General features: G+C 35.1%; 1 protein-coding gene across 2 annotated transcripts in view; it reads left to right on the top strand.

Annotated features, from left to right (window-relative positions):
- SLC4A10 (solute carrier family 4 member 10) overlaps positions 1-27,713 on the top strand; it is a 203,480-nt gene that overhangs the window by 127,520 nt on the left and 48,247 nt on the right. For both annotated transcript variants that reach the window (XM_077760991.1, XM_077760992.1), the window contains one exon: positions 22,755-22,860. In XM_077760991.1, the coding sequence (XP_077617117.1) occupies positions 22,755-22,860 (106 nt within the window). The remainder of the gene's footprint in view (positions 1-22,754; positions 22,861-27,713) is intronic.

The raw sequence follows: 27,713 nt of genomic DNA, 5'->3' as shown, positions 1-27,713 counted from the left end.
TCCACACTGGATGTGGAGGCTACTTGGAAAAAAGAAAAAAAGCAGCAGCAGACCAAAATACCAGTAGGAGTTTGGAAGGTGCTGAGGAATAGGGCAGGAGAGTGTTCCAGATGGAAGGAATGCTACAGATCTGGATGTAAGAAAAGCACTGATGCTTTGAAATACTTGTAGACAGTCATATAGAGAGTGGTAAAACAAGAAACTGGATCCAAGTTTTACGGTTTTGATGTAATTTTCAAAACCATAAAATTACATCAAATTTGATGTAATTTTCATATTACATAATGAATGTATGTAATATTCAAATTACATCAGTACACTGATAAATACAAATAAGGTCTCCAAAAGAAAGAATAAGGCCCAAGTAAAACAGATAAAAGCAGATCTATTCCATTTGAAGCGGTGGGAGGCACTGGCTGTCCACCCTTCCAGTTGTTCTTGAACCTTCAGTGGCAGTGTCAAAGGTACTTTAGACTGAGGAATACCACTTAAAATCTCCAGGTTTAAAAAGGAAAAAGATCAGAGAAGCAAAGACTGTGCCCTGGATAATGGTTATAGCTTGAAGGTAGAAGAATGAAAACTTTCAAGCAATAGGTAAAAAATAAGACAGAAGAATCAGAAAAAGAAAAAAATATCATGGATGGCATCAGGTTGTAGAAGGCAAGTGACAAAGCTGGGTCAAGAAACCTTCAGAGGACAGTGGTATAGAGATAAAACAGAATGAGGGAGCGTGATCATTGTTAACGTAAGAAACAGCATTGGGTGGGGGTGGTGGGCGGGACTACAAGCTAGTTTGCAAAAATTGAAGATGAGAGTAGGCTGTAAAGAAAGGGAGAAAGTATGCAGAGGTCGTTTTGGTCAAAGAAAGTGAAAAACAGTGCCTGCTGGAGAGGGCAGTGAGATCCCGAGAACAGTAATTTGTGCCAGAAAAGAGCTATGTGTGTTTGAAAATGAAGACATAGAGGCAGAGGAAAGAGAGAGATTAGAGATGATGAGTGGCTAAACATGGGATTTCAACCTCCCCAAAAGTGATGAGATCAAGACAAATTGTGGGGTTCAGTAAGACAAATGCTCAGAGGATAATTTGAGAACAAAAATAGCTTTGTTTGTCCATGACTCCTGCTTTTCATGGCAATCGGGAGGAGAGTCGCATGGGTCCTGACTTTCTTAATGTTTCCATCTCCATTTTTCTAAAAATGAATCCCCAGGAGTTTAAGTTCAAGTTATGCTTTATCACAGCGTACACAACTAAAGCCTAATTATGTGAAGGCTGAGCAGGAATATGTGCTAATCACTGTTTTCCATTGCCTGTGTGCCCTTCTCAACAACAATAAGGAAAGTAGCAGAGGTTGAAAGGCGAGTTCATCCTGCTGGGTGGCGAGGTTTTAGTATCATCTGGTGCTGAAATGGGTGGAAGACAAATGGGGAGCTTACCAGTCTCCCTGGGAAATGTGCTGACCAGACCTCTCTACTGAACCGTCTTTGCTTTGACGTTCACACCGGGGTTCCCTGAGTGGCTCTCAGTACCACTCACAGTATGTGCACGAATCTGGTCAGGTATCGCCATTACCTGGTCTTGGAGAAGCAAAACCAACATTTTGGCATGTGTAAAATGCATGTATTTATTAGTGTACTTTTAGTCATGTGCATTTAAAAAAGTAAGTAAAAGTATTGCTAACAATAATGGCTAATGCACAGTATAATCTCAGGCTTGTGCCCAAAGCATTTTCTGTTTCATGAACTCCATGTGACGCTTGTGGTGGGTTTTCTTGTTCTTGCCACCATGAGCTTTTCACACTAATCAGTCTGTAAGTGTCGTTATACTCACACTCACCTAAAATTTTCCACTGATGTTGCCGGCCTCATGCTTTTACAGTTTTTATGAGATTTTGTTTTGAAAATGTCATAGCAAGGATGCAGTATATCTGAGATTGCAATCCTTGAAAAATTAAATATGCCCATGCTCTCACATGGTTTGTTTAGGTGTAAGATATTGAAAAAGGCATCATATTTAGGATCTGCATTTCAGATACTCTTTACACCCAGGCCTCCTATATTCAGATTTTCTTAAATTCATCATTTTACCAACGAAATAACAAAATGTCTTTGATTTTTTAAAGACTTTCCTAGTTCCCCTGGCATCCTAACCTTATAATGTGGTAATATGTAGACCTTATATTTGAAGCTATAAGCTTTCTTTTCATTGTGCCAAGAGCAAGTGTCAAGATAATCAATTTAGTTTCAAGAATATATTCATTATACCAGATGATCAAGCTGAATATGTCAAGTTAGCAATAAGTAATGAGTTTGTGGGAATAACTTTTTCTAGGTTGCTTTGATTTTAAGAAATGGCAAAGATAGAATAAAACATTCTGCTTATGTAAGATGAAATATTCCTTCAATATACAGTAATAATCTAATGCTTTCAAAGATGGCTAGCTAAAGGAAGATTGGGGTGATACTAATTTTTTGCAGTTTATTGGGTCCAAGCAAACAGCAGGGTTTTCAATATGCTAGCAGATGAGAGTTAAATAATATCCAACAATTACCAAGCTATTAGGAGGACTGATTTTACTATTAGGTTCTCAAAAGGTATTTTTTGTTTGTTTGTTAGATTTTGTTTTTTCTTATTTTTGTTGTTGTTATCCAATTTGCAGCCCTCCACATAACCAAGGGCTGTTCTGGATAAATGGTATTTATTGACTGACTTTATACTCATAGAAGGGTATTATTTTTCTCCTCAACTAGATTTGAGCCTCTTTGAAGGTAGAAAACATGTAGTAATTGTATCCCTCCAGTCTCAGCATAATACTTATGTACATAATACATATACTTAACTATAGTAAGTGATACTTAATGCATATTGATTAACTGAATATGTTGTAAAATAATTGACATCACCTGGCCAAGCTTGTTTGGCAGGTAAAGACAAGTGTACTCTTTACAGTATCTTCAACATGACTCTAAAAATTTTCAGCCAGAAGTTTTGAGTAAACTTGAGATGTTATGAGAGTCTTAATGTACTTAAATATGTATAAATCTGTATCCATGAAGCTAGTTCTGACTGAAGATTTAGATGCGGTGCCAAAATGGTGGAGAAGTTATCTGGAAGAATGAGAGGCAGAATTGCAAACTCTAGCAGAGATTCAAAAGTTGCTCTGAGATACACGGAGAAAGGAGATGAGAGGGTAGTTCTCATAGCTCAATGACCTTATAGTACTCGTTAAAAAATAAAGACTAAAACTCAGATTTAGAGAAATGCTGTATTTCAACTTTTGTAAATCAGATTTTTAGTACATATACACCTGAAGAATGTATCCATATTTCTTGCAAGTTAAATTTGTAATTATATTCTATGTATTTATTTGCGTAATGTATGTGTGACTCCACTAGGTGAATCTCTGTGATGCTAAGTCCGTGACTATTAGACCCACTTTGAACCCACTGTCCTAGCAAAGTGCTTGGCACGTGTCATAAAACGAGCATGTTCATATTTTTACATTTCTGGAAATGCCCCTTGCAACTGATATGCATATTTAACATAGAAGTTTTTTTCTCCCTTAAAAGGCAGATATTAAGCAAGCAGATTATCTGACATTTTAGAATCAAATAAATATAATAGTAGGCACTCAGTAAATGACTATTCAAGAGATAAACTTCTGGCAACCCGTCTCATTCTTGATTTTTTTTTTTCTTTCATAGTTTATTGTCAAGTTGGTTTCCATATAAAACCCAGTACTCATCCCAACAAGTGACTTCCTCCATGCCCATCACCCCTCATCCCCTCTTTCCCACCCCCATCTGCCCTCAGTTTTTCTTAGTACTCAAGAGTCTCTCATGGTTTGCCTCCCTCCCTTTCCCCAACTATTTTTCCCCTTGTTCTCCCCCATAGTCCTCCGTTAAGTTTCTCCTAATCCACCTGTAAGTGAAAACAATGATATCTGTCCTACTCTGCCTGACTTATTTCACTCAGCATAACACCCTCAAGGTCCATCCATGTTGCTACACATGGCCAGATTTCATTCTTTCTCATTGCCATGTAGTATTCCATTGTATAGATAAACCATATCTTCTTGATCCATTTGTCAGTTGATGGACATTTAGGCTCTTTCCATGATTTGGCTATTATTGAAAGTGCTGTTATGTACATTGGGGTACATGTGCCCCTGTGCATCAGCACTCCTGTATCCCTTGGGTAAATTCCTAGCAGTGCTATTTCTGGGTCATGGGGGAGTTCTATTGTTAATTTTTTGAGGAAACTCTACACTGTTTTCCAGAAAGGCTGCACCGGTTTCATTCTTGATTTTTAATCCAAATCCTTGCTATCTTTGCTTTCCCTTTTGCTTTGAATTAAATTCTTATTTCAATGATAAAGTCTTAATTTCACTAACAATAGTATCCAATATAAGTTTGTTTGCCTGTTTTATTACCATTGTTCCTAATGGATTATGAGCCTATTGTGTACAAGATTAGTATCTCTTCATCTTTCTGCCTCTAGAGGCCAAGGAGGTGATAGATATGAGCAAGCCTTTCTTAACAGTCTTGCAGCAATGTTACTTCTGAGATGTACCTTTAGCTACTATTTTCCTTCTCTATAACTATAGATTTACAGACATTATATAGAATTATCTTTCATGATTTATTGTCAAATAGCTATAAAAGGGCAGAAATTTACATAAGCATCGAAGATTAGAGGGAGAGTGATAAGCAAAAATTGGTGGTTTCTTCTCTAAGATGCATTGCATGGCCACAAGTCATCATTTCACTTTGTTGAGATATGATGACCATTCTCAGAAGGTTTACAGTCTTTGAAGTACTGACCTCATTTCTCTTCATTTCCTGAATTGACCTAGATTTAAGGGTATATTCTGAAATATTAAAAATGGAATATAATGGTGTTTCAATTTATATTAAAATATCTCAGCACAGACACTGCGGTAATATGTTTATGTAGGTTAACATACAGCCGTAGGTAGCTGCTATTTTAATCAGGAGTCTAAACTCCAGCAGTAGTCAGCTAACATTAAAGCAGAGAGCCTAAACACCAGAAAAGGTTATCACAAACCTATTAGTTACATCTCAATCAACACTAAGGCTTTGCTGAATACCAGAAGTAGATTTTCATTGCTGAAAGTACTGGATTATTAATTAGTTTAATAAATTGTACTGGTAAGATTAAAAGTAATCTTTCTGAACTAAATGAAGATGAAAACACAGCTTATCAAAAATTGTGGGATGCAATAAAAGCAGTGCTTAGATTTCTAGCATTGAGTGCATGGATTAAAAAAGAAGAAATTATTTAAGCTTCAGCCTTAGAAAACTAGAAAAAGAAAAGGAAATTAATTGGCTAATTTAAAAATTAGCAAAAGAGAAGAAATAATAAAAATTAAAGCAGAAATCAGTGAAGTTAAAAATGGTAAATCAATAGAGAAAAAAATCAAAGGGCCAAACTCTTGTTCTTTGAAAAGATCAATAAAATTGATAAGCCTCTCATCAAGGTAATTAAGAAAAAAAAGAGTACACAAATTGCTAATATCAGAAATGAAAGAGGGGACATCACTAAAGATGCCATGGTCACTAAAAAGAAAATAAAGTAATACTATGAGTATCTGTATGCCTACAAATTTGATTAGCTAGATAAAATGGACCCAATTCCTTGAAAGAGAAAATTTGCCAAAACTCACACAAGAAATAGATAATCTAAATAGGCCTGTCTCTATTAAAGAAGTTTAATCAGTAACCATAATTAATAACCTTCCAAAAAAGAAAGCATCAGGCCCAGATGAAGTCACTGTTGAATTCTACCAAACATTTAAGGAAAATATTATACCAATTGTCTACAGTCTCTTTCAGAGAATAGATACAGAGAGAATATTCCCTAACTCATTCTATAAAGCTAGCATTACCCTAATATCAATAGCAGACAAAGAAAAGAAAACTATAGACCGATAGCTCTTATGACCAAATACGCAAAAATCCTTAATAAAATATTAGCAAATCTACTCCAGCAATGTTTAAAAATTATACACCACAACCAAGTGAGCTTTATTTCAAATATGCAAGGCTGGATCAACATTCCAAAATCAATTAGTACAAAGCATTCCATCAACAGGCTAAAAATGATAAATTACATGATTATATCAATAAAAGCAGTAAAAACATTTGACAAAATCCAACACGCATTCATTATAAAACTCTGACTAAACTAGGAATAGAGGGGAACTTCCTCAACATGATAAATAATACAGAAAAGCCTAAAGTTAACATATTTAATGATGGAAAACTAGGAGGAAGTTTTCCCACTGAGATAGGAATAAGTCAAGAATGTCTCTCTCACCACTCCTTTTAAATATGATACTGGAAGTTATAGCAAAAGTAATAAGGCAAGACAAGAAAATAAAAGGTATAGAGATTGAAAAGAAAGAAATAAAGCTTCTTTGTTTATAAATGACATGATTGTTAATATAGAAAACCTGGGGGAATTGACAAAACACTCCTAGAAGTAATAAGTGATTATAGCAAGGCTGCAGGATACAAGGTTGATGTACAAAAGCAAATCGCTTTCCTAAATACTAGCAAGGAACAAATAGAATTTAAAATTAAAAACACAACATCATTTACATTAGCACTCAAAAAAAGAAATACTTAAGTATAAATCTAACATGATTTGTACAAGATCTATATGAGGAAAATGACAAAACTCTGATGAAACAAATAAATACTAAATAAATGCAGAGATAGTACATGATCATTGATAAGAAAACTCAATATTGTCAAAGTGTCATTTCTTCCCAATTTGATCTATAGATGCCACACAATCCCAAGTAAAACCCCAGAAAGTTATCTTATGGACATCAACAAACTGATTCTAGAGTTTATATGGAAAAGCAAAAGACTCAGAATAGCCAACAGAATAATGGAGAACAAAGTTGGAAGACATAGAACTACCTGACGTCAACACTTACTATAATGCTACAGTAATCCAGACAGTTAGGTATTGGCAAAAGAATGGACAAATAGATCAATGGAACAGAATAAAGAGCCCAGAAATATACCCCCATAAATATAGTCAACTAATCTTTGACAAAGAAGCAAAGGCAATACAATGGAGCAAAGATAGTCTTTCAACTAATAGTGCTGGAACAGCTAGATATCCACATGCAAAAAAAAGGAAGAAAAAACCAAATCTCAATAAAGACTTTATACCCTTCACAAAATTTAACTCAAAATGGATCATATTCATAAATATAAAATGCAAAACTATAAAAATCCTAGAATATAATATAGGAGAAAATCTAGATGACCTTGGGTTTAGCTATGACTCTTTACATACAATATCAAAGGTGTGATTCATGAAAGAAAGAATTAAAGCTGGACCTCATTAAAATTAAAGTTTTCTGCTTTGGCGAAAGAGAACATCAAGAGAGTGAAAAGACAAGCCAGAGACTGAGAGAATATATTTGCAAAAGACATATCTAATAAAGAATTGTTATCTAAAACATACAAAGAACTTCTAAAACTCAACATTAATAAAATAGGATTTTTAGGACAGTAAAACTACTCTGCATGATACCATAATGGTGGATACATCTTATTGTAAACATGACCAATCCTATAGAATGTCCAACACCAAGAGTGAATCCTAATGTAAACTATGGACTTTGAATATAATGATATATTAATTTGGTTAATCAGTTACAGCAAATGTTCCACTCTGGTGGAGAATGTTGATAATGGGGGAAGTGATCAATGCATCCAGTTAGGGAGTATATGGTATATGTATCTTCTGCTCAATATTGCTGTGAACCTATAACTCTAAAAATAGTTTTTAAAAAACTTAAATCTAGCAAGTGAATCATATAGCTTCAACTCCTAGAGACAGCACTTAAGGCTTAAGTTCTAACTGATTCAGTGTCCAGCCATTTTTGGTGCCTGATGATAGGCTAAAACAGTATCAGAATTCTGCTTATGTAATATTTCACCTGCTAGGCACATTGCCATGAGTTCTTTATGAGATGAGTATAATGCCAGTGTTGGCACCTTGTATATGATTTGATAATTTTATTCAGGGTATCTGCCATTCCTCTTGGGAAATTTTGAGCAAATTATTCTTGTTCATGTAAAATGTTGCTACATTATTTATTCATTCATCTCCCTTTTGCTGTATATTTTAAGTGTCACTGCTATGTTCTTTATAGTATTAGTCATGATGAATAAATGCTTAGAGACATTGCTAATAACTTATTTGGGAGGAAGAAACACTTCCCTTTAACTGTTGAAATTAATATACTAATTGCTCTGAACACTATTCCTACTAGATATTTATAAAACTAACCAAATTCAGGTAGCTTAGCATATTTTTTATAAATGAATTTCTTGATGATATAAGGCGTTCAGTGTATGCACTTCACATTTACTTTTTTTTAACAAACAGGAAAACATCAAGTGAAGAAGTATGTATCTACAACTCTGGAAAGGAAGCTGTTTATTTCGTAAAAACATTCTATGGTTATAGTTCTCAGTAGCAGGCTGAACACGATGCCCCCCAAACCTATCTTTATAAACAATCTCTCTGCAAGACTGTTTAAATAGTATGTGAAGGGTAACAAAGTATGTTGCATTCGTGAGTACTCCTTGCTAGTCTCTGTGAAGTTGTGTCCAGGCCAGTTCTGCTGCTTCTACTTACCCCACTGTTGCTCATCTCTTCAGTACATAGGGACCTGGTCTATTAGAACTTGCTCTAAAGAAGATTCATAGGAGTCCAATTTTATTTATTCTAAGTTTTTAAAATTTTGATATCTAAAAGAATGAAGCACTCAATGCAGAATTTATTTTAATTATACAATCAAGTTTTTAGAGGATAAGGAAGATGGTCCTAATGACTCTGAAATGATATCACTGGGTGTTACGGGCTGAATTGTGTTCCCTCAAAATTTGTACATGGAAGCCACAAGCTCAGAATGTGGCTACATTTGGAGACAGGGCTTTTAAAAGAAGTGATTTATAGGGCGCCTGGGTCGCTTGGTCAGTTAAGCGTCTGACTTCAGCTTAGGTCAGGATCTCATGGTTCATGGTTTCGAGCCCTGCATTGGGCTGTGTGCTGACAGCTCAGAGCCTGGAGCCTGCTTCACATTCTGTGTCTGTGCCCCCCATCCCCACTCTCCCTCTCCTCACCTGCTTGCATTCTCTCTGTCTCTCAAAAATGAATAAACATTTTTAAAATTTTTTAAAAAAAGTAATTTAGGTTAAGTGAGGTCATAAGGGTGAGTCCTAATGACATTTGACTGGTGTCCTTATTTATAAGAAGAGAAAATTTGGACACACAGAGACACTGGGATGCACTTACATAGTGAAAAGATCCTGTGAAGAACAGCAAGAGCCCAGTCATCTGCCAATCAAAGAGAGAGGCCTCAGGAAACCAACCCTGCTGGCATTGGATCTTGGGCTCCCAGCCTCCAGAACTGTGAGAGAATAGCTTTTCTGATGTTGAAGCCATCCAGTCTGTGGTATTTTCATATGGCGGCTCTAGCAAACTCACACACAGGGTAGATGCTTATAGTTTAGTCCTATTTGTGGTAGGAGTTGTAGGAGGAAACTCTCTCAAGTCTCTTCCCCTACTAATGGCATTACCATCCTTTCAGCTGTTTAGACTTAAAAAACAAATGTGTTTTATTTTTGATTCTCTTTCTCACACACCTAGATTTCTCAGCAAATCAAACGACTTTATATAGAACTTGAACACTCTTTACCACTTTCTCTATTTCCATAATCACTTGTGTAAATTATTACAGTTGTCTTCCAACTAGCGTTCCTGATTTTACACTTGGTCTCTCATAGACTGTCCTCTGTGAAGCAGCTGAAATTATTCTCTTATAACACAAATCTCATCATGTCACTCTGCTTCTCAAAGCCTCCTGAGTTTCCCATTATCTTCCAGTTGTTATGTGATCTGTTCTCCTCTCTCATCTCCTACTTTACCACTCTGCTCCAGTCACCCTGATCGGCTTGCCTTCCTTAAACACACTTGGCCTGTTTCTGCCTCTCCCTCTGCACACTTGGTATTCCTTTTCCCTGAATGCCCTTCTCCAGTTATCTCTGTGGCTTATTCCTTTGCTTTCTTCAAAATTAACTACTAGAGGCCTTTCTATCTAAAATTTAAACTTCCTTCTCTCTCCCTTTCTTATCTAAAATATTATATAATTTACTAATATTTTTAAAAGTAAGGTTTATTGAAGTATTATTTACATACAATAAAATTTACCCCTTTTTAAGTATATCCCTAAATGAGTCTTGACAAATGAATAGCACCATGTTTGAAATATAGAGCATTTCCCCAAATGTTTCCTTGTGCCCCTTTGCAGTGAATCTCTCATCCACCCCACATCTTCTGACAATCACTGATAGGATTTCTGTCTCTAAAGTTTTGTCTTTTCTAGAATTTCACATAAATAGAATTACAGAGTATGGAGCCTTTTGTGTCTAGCTTTTTCACTTATTTTAATGCTATGGAGATTTACTCATTTTGTTTCATGCATCAATTTATTCCCCTTATTTTTTATTGGGTAGTACTCCACTGTATGATCGTACCACAAATTGTGTATCCAGTCACAAGTGGGTTGTCATTTGGGTTGTTTCTGCTTTGGGGCTATATTGCTTCACCTGCAGGACTATTTGGGCTATGTTCTCATTTTTTCTTGGGTAAATACCTAGAATCAAGATTTCTCGGTTATATGAAAAGGGTGTATTTTAACTTTATAAGAAGCTGCCAATGTGGTTGGACCATTTTTCATTCTTACCAGAAATGTATGAGAGTTCCCCTTGATCTGCATCCTCACCAGCATGTAGTCTTGTGCTTTTATAGTGGTAACTTTACCTATAAATCTAATTTATTGTCTGTTCCACTCCCAGAGTAAATGGTTCATGAAGGGAGGGACTTTAATCTGTTTTGATCCCTGCTTTTCCAGTGTCTGAATCAGTTCCTGGCACAAAGTAGTTTTTCATTGAATATTTGCCACATAAAAAAGGGTTGAATAAACATTACCTCTTTTGGGGGCTAAAAAAAAAAACTTCAAACAAGCAAAAAACAAAAACAAAAACAAAAAAACATCCCACCCAAAAACGAAAAGCAGAGACTCAGAAGGGTTTATTAACCCTTCTGGAAGAGCAAGGGCTAAAACCTTCACCATCAAACATCTAGTTGAACATTGTTGACACTGTACTACATTATAGGCCACTGGTTTGCCAGAGTAATTTTTATGATTACTATTAAGAATATAGAAGCATTTGGATAATTTTTTGTGTGTGTTTAGGTCTTTTTATGTTATCGTCAAGCAGTTTTTAATTTCTAACAGGAGTAAAAAATATAAAAATAGAGGGATAAAAAACATAAAATATTTGAATAATAGAGGTAAAATGGATTCCTATTTTACAGCTTATTAGAACATAAAGTGCTTATTTCTATTACCCACAAATGGGCATTTGACAAGGAGGGGGAAAATATCTTGGCTAGCGATGAGTTTTACTACATCATGTTGAAGCCTTACATCAGCTTGTTATTTTTAAGAAGCTTGATAATAACTTGGCTTAAAAGATTGGAGATAGAAATCTGCACCAGTATCTTATTTTGTGTTCTTAAGGTAAGTCCCTTAGAGCAGCCTTCAAGAGACCATGTTTTAAGTCTCAAAAATACACAGGAAGTATATTTGAAATACATTATCAAACCTATAATATTTAGGATGAAGAAGATAAGATTATGAGAAAGAAAGGCTTGTTTTCTCTGTGTATTTCAGTGTTCAACTGGAGTCTGGGAAATCCATCCTATAGCAAGTTATAGGATTAGCTAATTAGAGCCAGGTGGTGCCAATCAAATCAGTTCCCTGTAACCAAATTTACTTCCCATTTCAGGAAAATAGCAACCTACAAAGGTAGAATAGAGAAGACTGTTTAAGGTATAGTAAGTAGATTTGCCATTTTTGTCATACATTCTCTTACTCACTCACTGGCTCATTCCTTCAATGCCCATTGGTCTTCTCTGTATTGTGTTAGTGTTGGTAGTATGAAAATGAGCATGATGTGGTCTCCATTCTCAAGGAGCTCTGTGATTATCAAAAAGAGCCTACAGATGCACTTTGTACATTGTCTACACATCAAGTAGTTATTGAATCAACAAATGAGAAGGGAGGTAGAGGGAATGCATAATCAAATAATTGCAGCTTAGCATAGTATTTATACTAGATATATGTATAAAATCCTGGAGGAAGAAGTAACAAAATACACTGAGAAGTTGGGAAATATTCATAGAAGAAATATTCACAGAAGAAACACTTGAGTTTATTATATCTAGCACGTCTATGTTTTTGTCTTTCTTTATTGTAAGTTCCACATGAACAAGTCATAATTAAAAGTCAAGGGCACTGAGGTAGACAGAATGGATTCCTGGGACCAGTTGGCAAGAATCCTTAAAAGTTGTAATTAATTTTATATGGTAAAAACCTAGGGATGATGACAAAGCTCTGAGAAGAATTATGTGATAATAGATTAAAAAGTGATCATACAAAGTGGAGAAAGGATCAATAACCTAGGTGTGAAATGTTTAAGTTCTGACTATTGACTCAGACGATGGCAATGGGAAGAAAGTGAATAAATGGTGGAAAGGTTGAAGGAAGCAAATCCAAAATTGCCAGGGCTTTATTCATTCATGCAACAAAAAAAATTATGAAATATTTTCTAATTTATATGAACTATAACGAAATTTTGCATATATAACTTTATTTAAACCTCAAAATATTCTGTAGAACAAGTATTATCCATGCTTTACAGATGATCAGTATGAGGCTGCGACAGGTTAACAACAAAATATAATATTTTCCCAATATCATAGAGACAATAAATGGTAAAAGAGAGTCAAATTCAAATCCATCTGGTTTTAAAGCCCATGAACTTTCTCCTACAACATATTAAAATAATAATAATAGTAGTAAAGGATTTTTCTCCTCCTCCTCCGCATGTGATTTTGTCTTCATCATCGTCATCATCTTACAACTCCTTAAAGGCAAGTACTGTCATATATTTCTATGTATTTCCCCATAGCACTTATAGCAAAGGTACTCAGCGCAAAATAACTTTAAACCATTAAATGAATGAATGAATAAACAGCATTGCCTGCTATGTGCTAGACATTTGGGCATAAAAGTGACAGCATAGATGGGGTCTCTGCTATTATGTAGCGCATTATTGTTAGATATAAAACATCACACAAATAAGTGCTTAATTATAGTTGACATAAGTGCTTACACATAAAGGTGCAGAATGTCATGAGAGTAAGAAATACTTCCAATGGTACGTATCAAGGAGAGGATGTTGTTATTTGAGTAGAAATGAAATTCAGATGAGAAAAAGTTAAAGAATTTAACTTAAATGAGAGAGTATTTATGTTTTTAGTATTAGCTAGTGGTCATGGTGTTTTATGGAGTTATTTTGCATATTTTTGAAAAGCTATTTTTTTCATGATATAGCTATAAGTTTAAATGATTTCCTAGAGAGATAAGTATAAGTACTTAGACAATCCCTTCTAAGAATAAATTCCAAAATATGGAAATATGTTCATAAAAGACTTATCACTGTGTTATTTAAATAGTCAATCTTAATAGAAACAGATTAAATGTTTAGTAATAAAGAATGAGTAAGTAAACTATGTCACATCACTAAAAATTATAGTTACGAAGAGTAATGTAGCAACGTGGAAAATGCTTTCATTACAGTGTGATATGAAAAAGATTAAAGACATTGTATGCTTATAAATACATTGAAAATACACATAAGAAGAACTAAAAGAAACTACTAAAGAAACTACTATGTCAAAAAACTATAACTACTATACTATAATATCAGATTTTTTTCATTTTTCATTCTGTAAATATTCTGTAGTGTGATTTTATTATTTTTGTAACTCAAAATATCTTTTGAAACAGAGAATAGGCCTAAAAATCTGTTTGACTTCTGCAGACAGATCATAGTTCTCTGATTTTATGCCTTACGTCAATACTTACTATACAGCACACTGGGGTCTAATTTAGTCAATAAAGAGACTTCAAGAAAAATGAATCACAAACCATTATTGTTCAGTGCACACAGGAAGGTAATAATAATAACTACAAAGGCAAAGGGAGAGCATCTGCAACCCAGAAACTAAAATTAGTAATAATGTTGAGGGGAATTCTACCAAATTATGTTTTCCACAAGACAGCCACAGGCTCTTCTCATGTAAGGAAGACTGATCACCTCCATTAGCCCTGAAACAAAAGCAAAGACTTCTGGATGAGGGCATTTAATTATAATGTTTATCTAATCACTCTGTAGCCATTTATATAAATAAGATGGCAGAGAGCACATGCTTTGTTTTGCACAGAGTAAGTGAAGGATGTGTTTGGTGAAGAGTATATTTTAAGCCAAACAATCTAACACCGCCAGTCAAAATTATTGGCATTTTGTAACTGGTGTTTTTATAAATGTAAAAAAGTACAGATACTGTCATTCTTTTGCCTTTGGATTGTTGAACATCCCAGTCTATGAGTCAATGGTAGTGACAATTGTATAACAATAATAACAGTGATGATCCCTAATACTTAGTAAGTATTTGCTTACTCTGGACCCTCTTCTAGCTGCTCTTACCCATTTTAACTCATTTTACCTTCATAACACCCCCATGCGGTTGATCGCTATCCTTATCCCCACTTTAAGAAGACAATATAGAGGTTAAACAACTTGTTCGAGGTCACTCAACTAAATGCGTGGAATTGAATGAAATAAGAATTCTGACTGGAGAATCCAAAGTCCAGCGTCCTAGGCACCCGGCTATTTTAGGCACCTGAAGAATTTGTTTTCATGAATACTTCCACCTTACAGCCAGAGTTCCTAAAAATTATTTTGGATTAAATTAACAACAGAACTTATGCCAAACTCATATTTCATCTCTTCACATTGCTATCTCTAGATTTTCTTTTCTTTCTTTTTCTTTTCTTTTGGTAGTTTTGGATTAGAGTTATTTCCAAATAGTCATCAGTACAGGTAAGTGGGATTTTTCTCATATTATCTTGATTTATTTATTCAATATGTCTGCTTTCAACATTTAAGAACATAAAATCTAAATCTCCAGAGCTGCCTTTGAACTGCTAAGGGTCGTTACAGATACCTTTTTTAAACTTCATGTACAACTGTGCAGCCTCTGAGAGTGAACGGCTGAGATTTCAAGCATTAGAGGTACAGGCTCAGGAAAGAACAATGATTTGATTGGCTATATGTGGTATCTGTGATGTATAACGGAAGTCTTTTAGGTTAATAAATACATTTTTTCCTCTTTGGAATTGATTTATGGATGAGCAGCATCGGTGACTAAAGACAGGCCTGACAAGGAGGCTTGAAGTGACTAATGTCCACTTAGAAAACCTGACTCTCCAAAAAATAGTCTCTTCTATAAGCTTGACACTTTTAGACCAAATTGCTTAGTACTTTCAGAGCAAAGTTCAGTACTTTCTTAGTACTTAGTCATTTCACTGTTGAAATGTAAATATACTCCTAGGAATGGAGTAATACATTATGCCTCATCCTCACTAACACAGTGTGATCACTTTGGAAAACAGAGACCATGACCCTGAGGGAATGGTGCACACAGCAAGCAAACTGCATGGAGATGTGGTACCAGCCCAGTAACCAGGTTTAGATGAGGCCATGAGAAATAGGAATCTGGACAGTTCCACCAAAGATGTTTTAGGGGGATATCTTCAAGAAGTGTCTTAAAAGCGGAAACTAAGAAGATCATACTGTGTAATATAGATTACTTAATTTATTCTGGAGCCTTCTCACTCTCCTGGCTGTTCTGATGGAAATGGCACTAAGTTACAGCTGGAGGAAGCTTGTGTAGCTAAAAGAACAGAGGTCAGGGTCAAGCAGACCTGGGTTCAAGTCCAAACAGTATGGCCTTGAATAAGTTACTGCTCAGTTTCCTCCATCTACAAAATGTAGAAATCAAACTATTAAAGTAAGAAACAAAGTGTCTCCTGCCATGCAAGGGTAGCTATATGCATATCATATCTACATGCATCATAATGTAAGGTAACTAGAGAAAACATATACATGTATGGATGCACACACAGTTATAGGTAAATGTATCCATTCATCTGTCATAGTGCTACCCCTTCTCCCTTGTTACATTACTTCTGTAAGAAACTTACCATGTATTCTTTATTTTCCAATTTGGTTTCCTTTTATCATATATAAATTTACTTTCACCAAATTTTCAGAATATTCAGATCATTTCCTATTAAACTATGGTGTTGGGTCCTTTTGTTCTCCTGAAGTAAATTAGCAGAATGACCAACGTGGAGAAGTCTAATTGTTAGCTACCTAAAAAGTAGAACATTTGCCACTTGCCATAACAGATTCAGATGATATATTACTAATTTAACAAGAAGTAAACTGTTGCTCTTAATGAATAGTGAGTTTTCTTTTCAGCAGCACTACTATGCCATAGTCATGGCATAGCTAAACAATTTCAGGACTATGAAAAATCTCTCTTCCCTCACAAGAGGGAAGAGCCCTCAGACCTAACCTATGATATTATTTGAATTTATGACAAGGCTTGGTAAAGATTTGAGGCAGTTCTTCTGCATGTTCAGGTAAAACCTGAATCATAGCTTATATATTACCTAGGCGAATATAATTAACCTCTGTAGCAGTTTAAATATGTTTTTTATGATTCTAAAAAGAAGACTTTAGGGAACATATGTCAGTTTCTAAATCCAGGCACATGTTCACATGGCCCTAAGTTAGGGATCCCTGATCAATGGTTTGGATACCATCTATCAGGAGGACCTTGAAGTTTTACCTGGCAGATCTCAGAGCAGCTCTCCAGGCCATTGACTTCCTTATTCTCACATGCTTAGTTAGCTAGGAATCCCATAGGGGATTGGGGGGGCGGGGCAAGACAGGGGGAAAGGCAGGGGGTATTTTTGTTCCTCCCCTCAGTGCCTTCCCTTTACTTCGTTCTCAGAACCATCCTCAGAGAGCTAAACAACTTCAGGAATTGTTTAGAGGTAATATACATCTAAACAAGAGGTAAGAGGTAAAAATACCTCTTTCCTCACAAGTTTGGAGCCCCAGAACTAACCATTTAAAAGGTTTATTTTTACATTTTTTTCAAATTCTAACAATTTATGCAGAGAAATAGACTTGCAGATACCTGTCTTTTGTACAAAATTTCTTACCATACTTATATAATGAGAGTTTTTAAAAGAATGAAGTTGTTGGTACCTATTTGTTTTCTAAGTATAACTGTGGGCACAGTTATAAATATTTTAGTTTATGGATTAATGCTATACCTTGTCATCTCCTAACCTACCTGGTCTTTCTTGGAATAATAAAATACATATCCTTGGGGCCAATATCCATAGTTCCAGAATATTCTCAGCCATCTGGCTCTGCTACAGAATAAATTTAGACTGGAAATAAGGCAACAGTAAGTAAAAGAAGCTCCCTTTGCCCACCACACCTCCCATGGGCCGTTCCATTTTTTTTTTTTTTAATTTTTGAATGAGAGAGATAGAGCATGAGTGGGGGAGGGGCAGAGAGTGAGAGAGAGAGAGAGAGAGAGGAAGACACAGAATCCAAAACAGGCTCCAGGCTCCAAGCTATCAGCACAGAGCCTGACGCAGGAATCAAACTCATTAACTGTGAAGTCATGATCTGAGCCCGGGTCAGAGGCTTAACTGACTGAGCCACCCTGGACTGGCTCCATTTGTAGAAGTACAGACCAGAAATCCTATGTCCTATTAGATCCTTTCCTTAGTAGCAGCCTGCTGTAGAACTTTAGTTTTCCATTTTTATCTTTATTTTTTAAATGATTATTTATTTATTTTGAGATAGAGAGAGAGAGGATAAGAGAGAATCCCAAACAGACTGTTGTCAGTGCACAGCCCTACACAGGGCTCAATTTCACAGACCGAACTGTGAGATCATGACCGGAGCCAAAATGAAGAGTTAGATGCTTAATTGACTAAGCCACCAAGGTGCTGCTAATTTCTCATTCTTAAATAGTGACAAAGATACCTGTTTTTCTAGTCACAGGAGTGATTTGTAGGATATGGCCTTGCAGGTTTATTTTCTTATACTGTATTTTTCTGGCATTGGTATCAGGGTAATGTTATCCTCATAAAATGAATTTGGAAGTGTTCCTTCCTTGTCAGCTTTGTGAAAGAGTTTGAAAAGGACTGACATCAATTCTTCTCTTCTCCTCAATGTTTGGTAGAATTCACCAGTGAAGCCATCTGGTCATGGGCTTTTCTTTGTTGGGAGATTTTTTATTACTGATTCAGTCTCAATACCCTAGTTATAGGTCTGTTCAAAATTTCTATTTCTTCATGATTCAGTTTTGATAGATTGTCTGTTTCTAGGAACTTGTCCATTTCTTCTAGATTATCCAACTTGTTGACATATAATTGCTCATAGTAATCTCTTAAAACTTTTAATTTCAGTGCCATCAGTTGTAATGCCTCCTCTTTCATTTCCAATCTCGAATCTTCTCTGTTTTTTCCTTAGTCTAGCTAAAAATTTGTCAATTTCATTGATCCTTTCTGTTGTTCTATAGTGCCTTTCATTTATTTCTGATCTGATTTTTATTATTTGCTTTCCTATGCTAAATTCAGGCTTAGTCTGTTCTTCTTTTTCTACTTTCTTGTGGTTTAAAGTTAGGTTGAGACTTTTCCTCATTTTAATGTAGACATTTATTGCTATAAACTTTCTTCTTAGTACTGCTTTTGCTGTATCCCATAAGTTTTATATATTGTGTTTTTATTTTCATTTGTCTCAAAATATTTTCTTTTTTTTAATGTTTTATTTATTTCTGAAAGAAAGAGAGAGACAGTGTGAGCAGGGAAGGGTCAGAGAGACAGGGAGACACAAACCCGAAACAGGCTCCAGGCTCTGAGCTAGGTGTCAGAACAGAGCCTGACGTGGGCCTCAAACCCATGAACCATGAGATCATGACCTGAGCTGAATTCAGTGCTTAACTGACTGAGCCATCCAGGCACCCCATGTCTCCAGATATTTTCTAACTTTTCTTTTGATATCTTCTTTGACTCATTTAGTGTTCAAGCATGTATTGTTTTATTTTCATGTATTTGTCAGTTTTCTGGTTTTCCTTCTCTTATTGTTTTCTCATTTCTTTACATTGTGGTTGGAAAATACATGTAGTATGATTTCAGTCTTTTTAAATTTGGTAGGACTAATTTTGTGATCTAACATATGATCTGTTCTGAAGCATGTTCTGTATGTACTTGAGAAAACTGTATTCTGCTGCTGTTGGCTGAAATGTTCCGTATATGCTGTTAGGTTCATTTGGTCTATAGTGTTGTTCAAGTCTTCTGTTTCCTTATTTCTCTTCTGTCTGGATGCTATACATTGTTTAAAGTGAAATGTTGAGAACTTAAGGAAAAAAAATGAGCAAAGGAGAAAAAAGAGACAGACAGACAAACCAAGAAACAGATTCATAACTATAGAGAATACACTGATGGTTATCAGAGGGGAGGGAGGTAGGGGGATGGGTGAAATAGGTGATTTTTTGTTCTTTTGTCCTTAAATTTTTATACCAGAATTAAAACTGATTTTGGGGGCACCTGGGTGGCTCAGTCAGTTGGGCATTGGACTTTGCCTCAGGTCGTGATCTCGTGGTTCATGGGTTCAAGCCCCTCATCTGTCTACTCACTGACTGTGGAGCCTGCCTAGGATTCTCTCTCTATGCTCCCTCTCCTTATGCCTCTCCTCCACTCTCTCTCAAAATAAATAAAATTTTTTTAAAAAAGTGATTTTTGACACACCTACATTAGAGTAACCTTTTTTGTCTGTACACTTTCATATACTTTTGTGTTACTGTTCAGGGTCTGTTTGTTTTAACTTGAAGAATTCCCTTTAGCATTTTTGCAAAGTAGGTCTAGTGATGAACTCCCTCAGTTTTTTTCCCCCCAAGATATGGAATGCTTTTATTTCTCCTTCATTTTTGAAGAACAGTTTTGCCAGACATAGCATTCTTGGTTGATAGTTTCCCTTTCAGCACTTTGACTAAATCATCCTACTCCCTTATACAAAATTCTTGCTGAAAAATCCACTGAAATTCTTATAGAGGTTCCCTTATATGTGAATTGCTTTTCTCTTGCTGCTTTCTGATTCTTTCTCTCTTGTCTTTGACTTTTGACATTTTAATTATAATGTATCTCAGTGTGGATTTCTTTGAATTCACTGTGATTGAAGTTTTAGGGGCTTCTTAAATCAGGATGTTAGTTTCCTTTTCCAGGTATGGGGAGCTGTCTTTAAGTAAGCTTTTTGTTCCTTCTTCTCTTTCTTTTTATTCTGGGACTTCCATAATGTATATTGGTCTGCTTAACAGTATTTCATATCATTCTTAGGCTTTCTTCATTTTTTTTCCATTTTGTTTTTCTGACCAGAAAATTTCAAATGACTTGTCTTTGAGTTCACTGATTCTTCTGGATTGAGTTTAATGTTGAATTGCTCTAGAGAATTTTTCAATCTAGTCATCATATTTTTCAGCTCCTAAATTTCTTTTCGGTTCTTTTTAGTATTTTCTATCTCTGCAGTATTCTCATTTTGTTAGTGCATTGTTTTCTTGAGGTTATGGGGTACCATTATCATGGTTATTTTATTTATTTTTTTCTTTTTCTTTTTTTTTTTTTTTTTTTTACAAATATTTTATTTTCAAATTAGTTTCCACATAACACTCAGTGCTCATCCCCATAAGTGTCCTCCTCTATATCATGGTTATTTTAATACTATGACAAGTACTTCATATTCCTTCATTTCTTTAAGATGAGTTTTCAGAGATTTATTTTTCTTTTATTTAGACCATATTTCCCTATTTCATATGTCTCATTACTTTGTGATGGGATTGGCACATTTGAAATAACAGCAATATCTCCTAGTCTTTATGGACTGGCTTTGTACAGCAGAAGGCCTTAATCAGCCTGACTAAAGATTCTGGGAGACTCTAAACTTTTTTGTTGTTGTTGGGAGGGGGTGGAATGTAACTTTTCTGGAGAAGGAATGTGTTAGTATGTAGTTGTAGAGGGAGGATTTCTGGAATCAAATATATAGTTCGACTCTCAACTAGTTTCGACATTTTCAACTTTACCGCTTACTTTACTTTGTTTAGTATGAGTCTTCTCTTAGTCCAGATTCTTTGGGATTCTACTGGGCAGGCCTCTATTTCAGTTAAAAACCAAGATTTAGAGTACTTGAGTGATCTTCCCATGACCATGCAGCCAGCAAAGAACAGGGCCATACGTACAGTCAGTCTGGGACTCTGGAACCTATAGTTTTAAATAAATTGCCTTAATGTATGTTTGATACTTATCTCAGTTTCCTTTCTCTTTTGCTATAGCTCTCCCTCTATAGTGCTACCATAGGGTCACTACAGCTGCCCATAATAGCTAATGCTTCTATATTTCAATCCCTTGAAACCTTTGTCACCAATTTTCTCACTGGAACACTTTACTCTCTTAGAAGCCCAGACCCAAGTGAGCCCAGCTCACTTAGTGAGAGGAGGAAGCATGCTTTTTGTGTTGCCCAAGTCAAGTAGAGTTTCTTGCAATAATAGACACCTGATATTCTTTGAAGAATAAGTGAATGAAGAAGTGTCTGATGTAGAAGACATAAGAGAGACTATTGCCTAATTAGAGGGATTTACCAAGTAGAAACTATAAGATATTTTTCTACGGAAATGACGTTAATAATGATAGTTAGGTTCTACAGTTTGATTAATATCACTAATATAGCAGTCCAATTAACTTTTAAGTTATGCAATATATATGGGCTAATCTGGGAGTCCAAACACCATTTTTATAAAATGCTTCTGTAAAAAAAAATAAAATAAAAATAAAAAAAATAAAATGCTTCTATAAGAAAATGTTTTCTGAAGGACAAATAGCCTAGGAATGAATTTTTGGAAACAATTTGTAAATTGAAATTAACATCTGAGACCATTAATCTATTGGTAATTTTTGCTTGTGTTTTTTACTGTTTAATTTATAAAGTTATAAAGAATCATGAGATCAAAAACTATTTTCTATTACATAATAACAGCACTATGCCCAACTCTTACATTTTCTCTTTGCTCTTATCCCCACCTAGCATTCATTATGTTACCTTCTAGGTATTCAAAAAGCTTTTCTGTATTGATTGATTTTTTTTTTCTTTTTTTTTGCCTAGGGTTCTTGCTTCAACCTAATTAGCAAAACTATAAATAACTTTTAGAATATGAATTAAATAACTACAACTTTAATTGATATAGTTATATAATGTTAATAAAAATAAATTATAATAATGGATTTGATCAGTAATCATTTTTACAACATGACTTATAATTTAGGGGCAAATTGTCATGGTAAAGACTAGAAAGCATCCTGATTTCAAAGGCCCCAAAAGTCTTGTGTTCTAACCAACACTTTTAAGAATTTCTTCTTACTGGGACAGAGAGAGAATGACCTCTCTCATTTGAGGAAATACTATAGAGTAGTCTAATGTCCTGACAATATATTTATCATGCTTTCGGTCTTGGAGTTTAGGATGACCTAACTACTTTCCTCGCAGATTGAGGAAAATTATAACTGGGGAAAAAGAATCCATCACACATTTGTTCTGAGTACAATAATAAAAAGATATTTAGTTCACAAAACACTATTTTGCCTTTTCAGGTGTAACTGTGTAGAACCACATAATCCTAGCAATGATACTTTGAAGGAATGGAGGGAGTCCAATATTTCTGCCTCTGAGATAATTTGGGAGAACCTAACTGTGTCGGTAAGTTAAACATTGAAAAATAAGTCATATTTTGAATCTTACTATTGTAAGGGCTTTTGTTGACATTTTGAATGAATTATTGCCACTAAGGTAAATTATTTTGTAAATTTTTTATAAAATTCTGAATGAATTATTGCCAGTGAGGTAAATTATTATGAAAGTAGTTTTGTGTTAATTTTAATTTCGTTTTTAGGTTTTCATGAGTAACCTGGGGTTGTCTTTTGTTATTAAGTTTTACTAATAGTTAGTAGGCCTGAGTTACTCTAAGAGCAATCATAATATAGCCAGATTAACTGAAGGCACATTAAATAAGACTGGTGTTGACCTAAATGAAACCATATGGCAGAAGTAAGTAGGCCTTCTGTGTAAAGAACCCAGAGCGCTTTTATTTCACTCTGTAATACTGCTCCAGCTGTTCAGAATATGCTGAGGGGGAGGGGATGTTTGTTAATATTTTAGTGTAAATATTGAAGTCTTTAGGAAGAACAAAATCACTATTAACAAAATTCTGGCACCTTCCTCAGGAACGGCTTTCTTACGTACATTTTCTTCTTATCTCTCACTCAAGAAAAGGAATGACAATGATTTTACCCTATCAGGGTTAAATTCTGTACTTAAAAAAAACTTTTGGCTTTCCTCTATTTTGTGATCCCCCCTCTCCCATAGCCGCATTTCTCAATTCTTCCTAATCTCTTGTAATGTTTGTGCACCATTTTCTCCATCTGTATTTGCATCCTTCTGTTCAATCGAATCATAATTGGAGAAATTGAGTGTTCTGCTTTTAGTAAGTATTAGAATCTGAATTATTCTAGTTACAAACATTACAATCCAAAGCTCCTGTCACTTTACTTACCTGTATAAACTCAAATTCCATTTTAACCATCAGCATAACACTATATGAACACTAGTTCATTTTATGAAACACCTATTTTAGCAAGTGAGCCAGTTAGTGGAACATAGACATTTTTTTTAAGTTATTTATTTTGAGAGAGAGAGAGAGAGAGAAAGAGAGAGAGAGCACGCATGTACAAGTGAGGGAGGAGAAGAGAGAGGGAGAGAGAGAATCCCAAGCATATTCTGTGCTGTCAGTGCTCTGTGCAGAGCTCGACTGAGGGGTGGGGTTAGTAGAGGTGGAGGAGAGAGTGGGTGCTCAAGTTCACACCGTGAGATCATGATCTAAGCTGAAATCAAGAGTTGGATACTTAACTGGCTGAATTAGCCACCCAGGTGCTCCTAGAAATCTTTTGTTGTTGTTCAAATATTGTTAAACTCTTAAGTATGATACCTTTAGGAGTATTTGACCTATTGCCTATTTCTTCAAGTTTCCCCATTAAATGTTTTCTTTCAGAATCAAAATAAAATTACTTACTGTAAGTTGAAAATTTATCTTGACCTATATTTTATGACATTTTTTTCTTATCCTAGTTATTTTCTCTAGAATAAACTTTCACTTATTCTTGTTTTCTTCTGTTACAATTAATATTTTTCTGTTCCATCTACTTGTTGCTAGAAAAATAACATTACTGGACTGTTCCCTTTCAGAGAGCCATTTAAATGGACCAATAAAGGGGCACCTGGGTGGCTCAGTCGGCTAAGTGTCCGGCTTCAGCTCAGGTCATGATCTCGCAGTTCGTGGGTTCAAGCCCCGCGTCAGGCTCTGTGCTGACATCCAGCTCAGAGCCTGGAGCCTGTTTTGGATTCTGTGTCTCCCTCTTTCTCTCACCCTCCCCTGCTCAGACTATCTCTCTTTCTCTCTTAGAAATAAAGAAAACATTTTAAAAAATAAACAAATGGACCAATAAAAAGAAATGTTGAACAAGAAAGAATGCTATAGTTACAAAGAATTTAGGCATGGGATCATGGTTGATCTACTCAGTAGTGTCTTCCATTTATATTCCCTTTGTGTCAACTATAAAGATACTACATCTAGAGTCCTTTGCTTGTATACTTATCTTCATGTCCTCTTCAGTACAGAAATCCAATAATCCCATCTCTAGATTATTTAACATGATGATTTACTCTATGTGTTATATATTCTCTTAATAACTTAATGTTAAATAATAATTCATTCTATGTAATGGAAAATCCTTAATAATAACCTTCTTAGAGCCTCATAGTACAATTGATCTGGCTGGCAATGTTAATTTTAGATATTAAAAGTTTTAGGGTCAAGCAGAGTACAGTAAAGGAATAGTTTGCAATCAAAGCAAATATTGCACTAAATAGTTTGCAATCAAAGCAAATCTTGCAAAGTGTTTTTGGTTTTTTGGTTGTTTTTTTTTTTTCTGTACTAGGTGTTAACATTCTGGCAGAAGTTTTCATGTTATTTTTCATTAGTTAAAAGTAGCTTTTGCAATGGATAATTGCTAATCTGGACCATAAATAGCCTTTATCACCAAAGGGAATGCTACACATTGAAAAAATCATGTAATTTTTAAGTCACTTAAGACCATTAAATTTTTTTGTCTTAATTACAATTTTTTTTCAGCATAATCCTCAGCATCACCAGAAGCATTTTTATTAGTAAAACACTGTGCTAATGGCTATCATAACTGGTTTTATAGAAATAGTGATATAGCATTTACTTTAAATGTTACTCAGTTGAAAAAATTTTATTGAATTGTTACATATCTCATGAATTGTAACTTATACCTAAATCAGCAAGGGTGAAGAATTTTAGCTTTCTTTGATTCTCCCAAATAGCTATATGCAGAGTAAGTATTCAGTAAACATTCAGTGATTGTTTTGAAACATAGTTCCATATCACAAATTTACTATCTAATGCAAGTGTTTTTATTTTGGTTCATTTTGTTTTTCAGCTTTATTGAGGTATGTTTGACGAAAAAAAATTGTATCTATTTGAGATGTACAATATGATTTTCCATATACGTATACATTGTGTAATGATGACCACAATTAAGCTACTTAACGTACTTGTCTTCTCACATAGTTCTGTTCTTCTCTTTTCTTTTATTTTTTCTTTTCTTTTCTTCTCTTTTCTTTCTTTTCTTTTCATCCCTCCCCTTCCTAGCAATTTACAATGATATAATACAGTATTATTAATCATTGTCATCATGTTATATATTAGATCTTCGGAATTTATTCATCCCACAACTGAAGCTTTAGACCCTCTGACCAATATTTCTCTGTTTTCCCGTCTTCATCCCCAACAGTCATTGATAATTGTGACTCTACTCTTTGCCTGTAGGATGTTGACTTTTTAGATACCATATATAAGTGAAGTCATAAAGTATTTGTCGTTCCATGTCAGGCTTATTTCCCTTAGCATAATGTCCTTCAGGTTCATCCATGTTGTTTGCAAACGACAAGATTTCCTGTTTTAAGGGTGAATGATATTCTGTTGTATATTTATACCACATTGTCTTCATCCATTCATCCATCAACAGATATATAGGTTATTTTCATATTTTGGCTATCATGGATAATGTTTAACTCACGTCTTTTATGGCAAGCTAGAATACGTAGATTTCATATATATATGTATATATATATATGCTTCATAACATGATATATATATTAACAGTATCTCAAAATCAGTCATTCCTATGTAACGTTTAAAATATTCACAAGCAATTGACTAAAAGTTGGCTAAGAATTGTCTCAATGCTAGAATTAGATATTTAGCTTGTATATACACACACACACACACACACATATATACATATATGGGGGAAGATGATAATGCCAACTTTCATTTCTTATTCTTATTAATAAAATAAATGATTCGTGTGTGTGTGTGTGTGTGTGTGTGTGTGTGTGTGTGTGTGTGTGTTTGTATTTGGGGTATAGTTAGTATAAACCAGAAAATAAATGTAGAATTTTGTAGGTCACAATTCTTCTTTTTAAATAGCATACTGCCCCCTACAAAGGAAGGAAAAAAAAACCCACACTTTTCTAATTTGCTTTGAATTAAAGTAACAAGGCAACCTATTGGCAATTTATCAGATTATATGAGCATTGAATTATCCTTTAAATGGCATCTGTGTTCTTTTTTTTCCTTTCATAGTTTATTGTCAAGTTGATTTCCATATAACACCCAATGCCCATCCCAACAAGTGCCCTCCTCCATGCCCGTAATCCCCCTTCCCCTACTCCCCACCCCTATCAGCCCTCAGTTTGTTCTCAGCATTCATGAGTCTCTCATGGTTTGACTCCCTCTCCCCCACTATTTTCCCCCCTTCTTCTCCCCCATGGTCCTCTGTTAAGTTCCTCCTAATCCACCTATACGTGCAAACATGTGGTATCATGTCCTTCTCTGCCTGACTTACTTCGCTCAGCATAACACCCTCAGGTTCCATTCACATTGCTACAAATGGCCAGATTTCATTCTTTCTTATTGCCATGTAGTATTTTATTGTATAGATAAACCATATCTTCTTAATCCGTTCATCAGTTGATGCACATTTAGGCACTTTCCATGATTTGGCTATTGTTTAGAGTGCTACTATGAACATTGGGGTACATGTGCCCCTATGCATCAGCACCCCTGTATCCCTTGGGTAAATTCCTAGCAGTGCTATTGCTGAGTCATCAGGGAGTTCTACTGTTACTTTTTTGAGGAACTTACACACTGTTTTCCCGAGGGGCTACACCAGTTTACATTGCCACCAACAGTGTAAGAGGGTGCCATTTCTCCACATCCACGCCAGCATCTAGAGTCCTCTGATTTATTCATTTTAGTAACTCTGACTGGTGTGAGGTGGCATCTCAGTGTGGTTTTGATCTGCATATCCCTGATGATAAGGGATGCTGAGCATCGTTTCATGTGTCTGTTGGCCGTCTGGATGTCCTCTTTGGAGAAGTGTCTGTTTATGTCTTCTGCCCATTTCTTC

Source organism: Crocuta crocuta, unplaced genomic scaffold (genome assembly GCF_008692635.1).
Source record: "Crocuta crocuta isolate KB4526 unplaced genomic scaffold, BGI_CrCroc_1.0 scaffold153, whole genome shotgun sequence".
Classification (NCBI taxonomy): Eukaryota; Metazoa; Chordata; class Mammalia; order Carnivora; family Hyaenidae; genus Crocuta; species Crocuta crocuta.
The sequence above is the reverse complement of the archived record's forward strand: the minus strand, read 5'-3'. Positions and strand labels throughout refer to the sequence as shown.